The sequence below is a fragment of the Cyprinodon variegatus genome, unplaced genomic scaffold (assembly GCF_000732505.1).
Source record: "Cyprinodon variegatus isolate N-32 unplaced genomic scaffold, C_variegatus-1.0 Scaffold137, whole genome shotgun sequence".
Classification (NCBI taxonomy): domain Eukaryota; kingdom Metazoa; phylum Chordata; class Actinopteri; order Cyprinodontiformes; family Cyprinodontidae; genus Cyprinodon; species Cyprinodon variegatus.
Genome location: NW_015150590.1, coordinates 1273767 through 1282947, shown reverse-complemented (window position 1 = coordinate 1282947; position 9181 = coordinate 1273767). Strand labels below are relative to the sequence as shown.

General features: G+C 36.7%; 1 protein-coding gene across 1 annotated transcript in view; it reads right to left on the bottom strand.

Annotated features, from left to right (window-relative positions):
• Window positions 1-6654, bottom strand: part of ap1m1 (adaptor related protein complex 1 mu 1 subunit) — a 24146-nt gene extending 17492 nt beyond the window's left edge. The window contains exons 1-4 of the mRNA XM_015376637.1: window positions 6463-6654; window positions 4330-4486; window positions 4117-4184; window positions 3877-4007 (exon numbers count right to left, since the gene is read on the bottom strand). Of these exons, the coding sequence (XP_015232123.1) occupies window positions 3877-4007; window positions 4117-4184; window positions 4330-4486; window positions 6463-6504 (398 nt within the window). The 5' untranslated portion in view covers window positions 6505-6654. The remainder of the gene's footprint in view (window positions 1-3876; window positions 4008-4116; window positions 4185-4329; window positions 4487-6462) is intronic.
• Window positions 6655-9181: the final 2527 nt, after the last annotated feature.

The following is a 9181-nucleotide window of genomic DNA, read 5'->3' as shown; positions in this document are numbered from 1 at the left end:
TATTAATATTTTTAAGGCATTCAATATTTCGGCCTTTCATGAATGAAGAAACAAGTCTCTGAAAAAGAAATGTAAACGTTTCAAGTTCAACACAAATTATACAAATCGAAATCCATTTAAAAAGTTTTTTGTAAATGCATATTTTAAGTTAAATTATTACAAAGGATGTAATATTCAACACTACAATTTGAAGATGTTTTCAAATCCATTTTTCTAAATAGAGATTTAAAAACCACATTGCATACATTTGATCATAGGTAAATTTTCTTACCAAACATTTTAAAATATTATTTATTTTTTCCACTTTCCTTTTCTTAACATCTTTTTTTTTATCCCTTTTAAAAAAGATTACATTTTCTAGCCAATGAGAGAACTGTTTACATCTGAAAAGCAACTGTGATTGGTTTAACTTGGTTGTCAGTGGGCTTGGGGAACAGAAGGGACACCAAAATATTAAATGGAGAGTAAGGTAGGAACAAAATGGAATTTTAAAAATGAAAAAGCAAGGTGGAAATGGTGACCGTGCCCAGATATCTGTATATCTTTCAGAACATACCCATTTTTCTGTCTAAAAGTGTTTCTTTTAAAAGATTTGATTCAATTATTATTCCCTTTGTTTGGGGATACAAATAACTTTGCATAAGTAAGAAGCAAAAGAACTGGGCGGACTGGCACTCCCTCTATTTCAACATTACTACTGGCCAGCTAATGCATGAGGGCTTGTTTACTGGCAACAACCTAATAATACTACCCCAACATGGCTGGCTATAGAACAGGATATCACTGGTAAGTGAGGAAAATAAGTATTTAAACACCCTGCTATTTTGCAAGTTCTCCAACTTGAGGTCTGAAACTGGCATCGTAGGTACATGTCCGCTATGAGAGACCTAATCTAAAAGAAAACCCAGAAATCACAATATTATTAAATGATTTATTTTTATGATTCAGCTCCAAGTAAGTATTTGAACACCTGAGAGAATCATTGTTAATTATTGGAAAAGTAGCCTTTGTTTGTAATTACAGAGGGCAGATGTCTACTTTAGTTTTTCACCAGGTTTGCACACACGGCAGAAAGGATTTTGGCCCACTCCTCCATACAAATCTTGTCTAGATCAGTCAGGGTTATGGGCTGTTACTGAGAAACACAGAGTTTGAGCTCCCTCCAAAGATTCTCTATTGGGTTGAGGTCTGGAGACTGGCTAGGCCATGACAGAACCTTGATATGCTTTTTTTATAGCCACTCCTTGGTTATCCTGGCTGTGTGCTTTAGGTCATTGTCATGTTGGAAGACCCAGCCTCCTCCCATCTTCAGTGCTATGAGGGAAAGAGGTTGATCCCCAAAATCTCACAATACATGGCCCCTGTCATCCTCTCCTTAATACAGTACAGTTGCTCTGTCCCATTTGCAGAAAAACACCCCCAAAGCATGATGCTACCACCGCCATGCTTCACAGAAGGGATGGTGTTTTTGGGATGGTACTCATCATTCATCTTCAATTCTTCCAAACACGTTTAGTGGAATTATGACCAAAAAGTTCCATTTTGGTCTCATCTGACGACATGACTTTTTCCTACGATTCCTCTTGATCATCTAAATGGTCATTGGCAATCTTAAGATGTGTTTTTACATGTGCTGGTTTAAGCAGGGGAATTTTCCATGCAATGCATGATTTCAGACCATGACGTCTTAGTGTATTAGCAACAGTAACCTTGGAAACGGTTGTCCCAGCTCTTTTCAGGTCATTGACCAGCTCCTCCCGTGTAGTTCTGGGCTGATTTCGTAGCTTTCTTTGATATTCCACGAGGTGAGATCTTGCATGGAGCCCCAGTCCGAGGGAGATGGACAGTCATGTTTATCTTCTTCCATTTTCTAATGATTGCTCCAACAGTGGACCTTTTTTCACAAGCTGCTTGGTAATTTTCCCTTTCCAGCCTCGTGGAGGTTACAATTTTGTCTCTGGTGTCTTTGGACAGCTCTTTGGTCTTGGCCATAATGGTAGTTGGATTCTTACTGATTGTATGGTGCGGAACAGGTGTCTTAATGCATTTAACAACCTCAACCAGGTCCATCTAATTTAGGATAATTAATGGAGTGGAGGTGGACATCTGAAGGCAGACAAACAGGTCTTTGAGGGTCAGAATTCTAGCTGATAGACAGGTGTTCAAATACTTATTTGCAGCTGTATCATACAAATAAATAGTTAAAAATCATATATTGGGATTTCTGGATTTTTTTTAGATTATGTTTCTCACAGTGGACATGCAACTATCATAACAATCTCAGACCTCTACATGATTTCTAAGTGGGAGAACTTCCAAAATAGCTGGGTGTTCAAATACTTATATTCCTCATGGTACCACCCTCCCTGCACTTCTTAATAAAACAAAGAGAAGTCCTGGGCCACTTGAAGGCTTGGTCTGATAGTAGAAAGGTGAAGGCCTGTTTAATCTGAGAGTAACCAGTAATATTGACAATACTTTTGCCTCATCTGACCAACTGAATTTTATTAGTAATAATCTCACTTTTTTCAGGTACCTGCAGATCGGGACCTATATTTGAGCAAACGTTTTACAATTAGTTATACAGTTTCCCAAACAAAATCTACTCTGCTCTAACAAAGGAACCTGAGACCAAAGAGCTGGTGTCCTTGTTTGTAAATGGATCTGCAGCTCAAACTGCTCCAAGTGCATAACATCTGAGAGTGTTGGGTGCTGTTCTCACCAGATCAAAACTCTTAGCCACTCAAAGGTTCTGTCAATCCAGTATTGCTTAGAAAATTCTTCTTAAAGTCTGGAACAATGATATTTCCAAGCTCTGGGGCTTGGCTTGATGAGCTCTCAAATACTCTACATATTGAAAAAAATATGATCCCAGTTATCAGGGACATCAGATGGACTATCAGACATGTCAACCATTTCTCAGCGAAGAGGGCCCTCATGACCTTTCGATGTTTTTTTTTTCCCTCAAGTCTTTGGGAGAAAGGGTGGGAAGAAGGGGATAATTGTTTGGGTCGTTATGTATTTCAATACAGTATTTAAAAGAAAAGAAAATGCAAGGTGAAAAATGAAACAGAAATAGAAAATGAACTGACTTTTTAAATATTTTATAAAAGTAAAAACGAATAATGTTTTTTAAATCTAAATTCAGAAATAAAATAAAAAAATACAGTTTTAAACTACAGTACTTAATAACTGGCTCACAAATACAATGATTTCAATTTTAAATTAGCAAAAAAAGCTTCCCAAATTGGATTTCAGTAATTCTCCTGGTCCTACATATTCAGGCTTTTAGCTTTTTCAAACCATCTAAAACTATTCCACTTTTTTGGCATCCAGATATCCTACATGGGGTCACTGTATTTAGAGCTAAGTCCCTTTAATTGTCAAGGTTTGATTATTAGTTTATACAGCCCAGTAATAGATTTAATGTGTGCGACTGCTCATATACAAATGCACACATACAAACATATATATAAATATATTCATAAAGTTATCAATATGGTGAAGTCTTTAAATACATCTACCCATCTTTTGTGAATTATTCTGAAATCCTGATGGTATGACCACAAAGCTTCCTGTTGGTGTGATGTCTGTATGTACTTTAGTCTGGCTGCTGTATCCTGCCACAATAGAATCAAGTCCGATTTTTGCCAGCAAGCCATCTGCTCGTCACCGCCCTGCTCCACCGTGCGATGGATGTGTAAATGTTGATTATACTTGCTTGCATATTAGCGGAGCAGAGCCACATGCGCTTTAAAGACTGGGACCTAGCATTTGAAACTACTTTTTTAAAAATATGGAGAAAAGGGACAAAAACAAACAAAAAAAATGCTGCAGGGGTGCCTCAAATAAGGTGGATCCAAAGGAAACACTTACTCTTGCAGGATCTTGCTGTCGGTGGTTTGAGGATAACCAAAGTCCATCAACTCATCCATCAGCTCATATATGATCACAAAGTTATCTCTAATGCTCTCTTCCTCCAACTCCTTGAAATACTCCGAAAACACCTAAAAAAAAAAGGAAAAATATAGCTTTACAGGACAGCACAATGTTCACATTTATATTTACAATATAAAGTGCAGCTATACACCAAACCCAGCAAAGCTTTTTTCATACCTGGACAATTTTGTACAAGAAGGAGAAAACCAGAGACACACTGGCATTTTTCTTGGATGTTGCGACCACTGATGAAAAGCGAGTCAAAGAAGTAAAAACACAAACTGTAAAATAATTCTTCACAAATGTTCTTGTGTGGAAGAATGAAAAAAACAAACAAACAAAAAAATATATATTTGAGCACAAACAGAGCAGTTTGAAGGGTTAGGATACAGTAAAGATTATTGTGTTTGATCCACATGAAACGGACGCCTCCGTGAGCCAGGATGGGGGACAGCGTCCCCTCCTCTTCTTTGTCCATCAGAAGGGTCATGAAGTGTTCAATCTCAGACATGTCCACATCTCCTCTGTAATTTCGACACACCAGGACCTAAAAGGAACAACCAGATGACGCATTCAGCCGTACATGATGAAACATCACCATGACTACCACCATATTAGAAATTAAATGAAACCATCCGCTTACTGACCTTTTCTGCTACATGATGTTCTGTGACTAAATATCGGAGGCTTATCAAAATATATTAAGGTATTCACTATTCTCTTTAAACTAACAATGCACTACTCTATTAATTACAGTAGAGATGCATCAAAAAACTTTTCCTGGATTATATTAACAATAGATTTTCTTTGGGATCTGGCCCGCAGATTTTGACCAATTCACATTTTACCAGATTACACCTGTCGAACAAGGCGAAATAGGCTTCAGCCGATTGGTGCATCTCTAATTGATCAATGTTTGTTGATATGTCTATGAAGAACATTAAGATTTTAGTCATTTCTGACATCTAGCTCCCGGCTCATGTTCAGGATGGCAGGTAACTAAAGCCTTACTTACGGGAAAATGATTAGATTTCCTCAAAGATACTTTTTTTTTTTTTTTTACAAACTGGTACTTTATAAAGTGCTAAATATGTTTACAACGTTTAAACATAACCTGAAATACACTGCTCAATTTAAAAGCTAACTGATTGCCTTGTTGCTTTGCGTTACACAGCACCAGCCAATAAAAACATGAGAGAGATTGTTGACGGCTGTTGAATTACATGTAGCCGAGGTAAACTGATAAAGTGGTTAAAGCACCGTCTCTGAGGCCATCCGCATCACACAGGATCAAACCCCAATTTCTAAGAGCTTAGTACCATTCTTAAAAACTTCAGGGTCTGTCAGGTTCCTCTCAGAATTGTACTGCTAACAGCATCAGTGACAAGAAACCCACAAATTCTGCAAAAAACGTAAACAAAAAAGCAGGAAGAAATAATAATAATAGCACAGAAAACTGACACTACCTGAATGCCACTGTTTACTATGGACATCCAATCATCCCTCTCTAATGACATTTTAAAGAAAGAGAAAATCCCTTCGGCTAAATGCTTGTGATACACCTCAGGATCTTTCTAGTCCTTTACCATTTCACTGTATAAAAGCTCAAAGCACAGGAATAGAGATGAGAGGGATAAACTGAGTCTGACCAATTGATCTGATTCTTTCAGAAAATATTTCTTTTATAAGATTTTCATACACAAACATATTTAAAGTTTATAGAGACTTGTGCAAAGAAAAATAAAACTTTGGACAAAACTCACAAAGTCAAATGACAGATTATTGTCCTGCATTCAGGTGCAGACCCAGCCACATAAAAATAAAATGACTGAATACTATATTAAAATAAAAAAAATATTAATATTAGCTCATATCAAAAGGCTTATTAGGTATTTTTAAAGCTACATTTTTTTTTTACCTTAAAACGTGTGTGTGTGTGTGTATATATATATATATATATATATATCACTGTATTATTACTAGATAATATTCTGCTGTTATTAGTAATAACACAGTACATACATGAGGATAAAGTATGTGTTGACATTAGTTTGAAGGGAAACACTTTCTCCTTCACAATCTGAAGCATTCTTGTGCAAAAACCACACGTTTTCCTCAGCGTTTAACATTTATTTTATAGGTAACCGTTTTAACAAGCTGTATAAAGAGGAGGCCAAATAAACTATTTGCCTTTAAGCTGCGAAAATATTAGAAAAAAAGTCCAAGCCATGGGTGTTATATTCTCACTGCGGTAACAGCTGGTCACCTGATTCATTATTCACTGGGATTAAATGTGCTTAAAATTAGGGCTAAACAACCAAATAAATTAGTGCTTACGTTTCTTTTGTTTCTGTCTATTTGGGTATAAAGCATTATACTCGGTCACAGGGTACATCTATATTTTTCCCAAAGACCGGTATTTGTCCTCTCCGGACGGAGCCACACTGTAATCTGTCAACGGAAAAATGTAACCTGCTAGCTAGGCTACAATTAGCTTAGCAGTGTAGCTCGGTTACATCTTACCTTCCCTTTCAAGTCCAACACATACACCGCACTGGCCGACATCCTGAACCAGCTTTACACGAGCTCACTTCGGCTCGTTATACTATCTCTTCTGATCAATAAGTGATATTACTCGTTTACAAGAAACATAAAAAATCTGTCTTTTCATTCATAATACTGAGAAGAAGACGATCCTTTCCCTTTTCCGGACATCCGCGGTACACCTTGAGAACGAGCGCCCCCTATAGGACAAGAAGACCTATATCCAGAGCTATACAGAAGGATCATACTGCCGTGCTGTAAACATTTGCTTCTCACTAGTATAATTAAATAGGCTAATATGTTTATATCTCTATCTATACTATTCCTTAGTTTTAATCTATAGCAAGAGATAAATATATGATTTAACCCTTTATAGGGTTCACTCAGTTAAATACTTTGATAATCAAAATTTCAAGCCAATTGGATATTCAGGACAAGACCTTATTACCTTTGTAACATTAAAAAAATATCAATATTTTGAAGGCAAAAATTATTGTTAATGTAATAACAAGAAACGCCAACTTGCCCGAAATTAATGAAAAACACTTTAGAGTGAAAAAAAAACTCATTTTTTGGTACAGCATAACCAGAGGCATTAATGCTGACACTGACACTTACATTTTTCTAGTTTATAAACCTAAATATAATTTTTATCTTTACTTTTTAACTTTTTGAATTCGTTTTTTTTTTTTACCTTTTCTTCTTCACTTGTTTTTTCCAACTTAATTTACAGTAGGTAATATACCATTCAAGGGCTCATCTAATTGGTCAAATGCCAAAATAAGATGTCATGTCACTTCCATGTAGCAGTATTTTTGCTGAATGGCTGGGTATAGATCGTGCTTCTAGACCTCACTGAGTGACTCCATTTGTAAGGGGTATGCAAGTGATCAAAAGCGGTAACTTGCCCTATTAAATGATTAATATGAGACGGCACTGTATGAATGATATGAGCTTTGTAGGAGTTGAATTTGCATCCAAATGTTTTAATCTTGCAATTTTATCAGCTAATAAATTATGATTCTCTTAACCAAAGCAACTTATCCTCTATCTGTTACTCTTAAACTACGAAGTACTGTAAACACGAGAGGCAGGGTGAAAAGGTCCTCTGAAACTTAAGTACAAGTGTTTTCTTCCAAATGGATCTCAGAATATAAAACTAATTTTAAATCAGTTCTCAAACTACTATGGCGCATGCTGAGCTGGTAAAACAAACCATGATAAGAAATGCTTCCTCTAAAGTTAGACATCATTAGTCAGTCAATAGATTCTTTGGGAACATGTTTGTGCAGAAACCTTAGAGCTGACAAATGTTGGCATGCTTACTTTGATTGACAAATGTGCCAGTCTGGTGATATCACACAGGTGTTACACAGGGTTAGTCACACATGTGGGGATTGCTACAGCACACTGTGAAAATCAGGCAGGCATGATTGTCTTGTGACATGGACTGAGTTCAAGTGTTCATGTGAGCAAAAGTGGATGTGTAGATGTTCCCACTATTGCAAACAAACTGGAGCAGCTTGTGCTCTTCATGAAGGAACTCTAGTCTGTTCCATCATCCCAAATAGTTTGTAATTTATACTTAGCGGGACTGTGAGTCTACTCCCAAGACGATACTGTGGCGTTTGGGGGAGTTTTTACCATAGAAGGCGAAGAGGGTTTAGCAATGATTTCCTGTGGGAGGGTTCTTATTTCTCTCACTCCCCTTCTGATTCACCCCGTCTCTTTGTGCTTCTCCTATCCTCCCAGTGTTTCCTCTTCCATTTATGCTCTAAGCCCTTTTAGTTATTGGAGTAAAGGTCTGAGGAAAAGTATTTGCTGCAGTACATGTCATTTCCTAAAGTTTTTATTAAAACCATAATTCAGGCACTGTACAATTTAAACGTCATCAAACTGTCAGTACTCTGCTCATCTCTGGTTGGAAAACTGTTTCCCTATTCTGTTAAGGAGAATTATTAGTCTTATATTAATCATAACATAAACTTCAGTTCAGTTTACTTATATAGAGCAAATTCACAACGCATGTCATCTCAAGGCACTTTACAATTCAACCAGATCATACAGTCAAATTGATTCAGTTTTCTATCTAAGAAAAAACAGTTGTTTGCATTGACTCTTTGATTCGAAGGCAATCCCTCACATTAAGCATGCTTGTAGCGACAGTGGAGAGGAAATACCTCCCTTTTAACAGGATGAAACCTCCAGCAGAACCAGACTCAGTGTGAGTGGCCATCTGCCAAGGCCAACCGAGGTTCAAGGAGACAGAAGCAGACATACAGAAAGAAGCAGAGATACAAAAGGCAGCTGACATGCGGCCTTAACAGAGCTGTTATTGGTTGTTATTATATTATACTTCCAGCTAAAGAACTCTAAAGTGCCAAAATTCTATAGCTTAAAAAAAAAAAAAACAATTGAATGATCTCATTGAGCATTTACAAAATGTAAAAAAAATTATTTAAAATTATTTTTTCATTTTATAATAAATAACTATTTAGGATGAAAATATATACAATTAATACCTCAGGGATGTAGATTAAGCCTTTTATGTTGGTGTTAACCGCTAACACTGTTCTTGTCGGTACCGTCGATCTGAACTGGACTAGCAGTGCAGGTTAACCAATCAAATGCAATGGCAATAGCATATTTGCACGAAAGATTGTGGGTAGGCCACTCATTATGCTGCAAACTACACCCT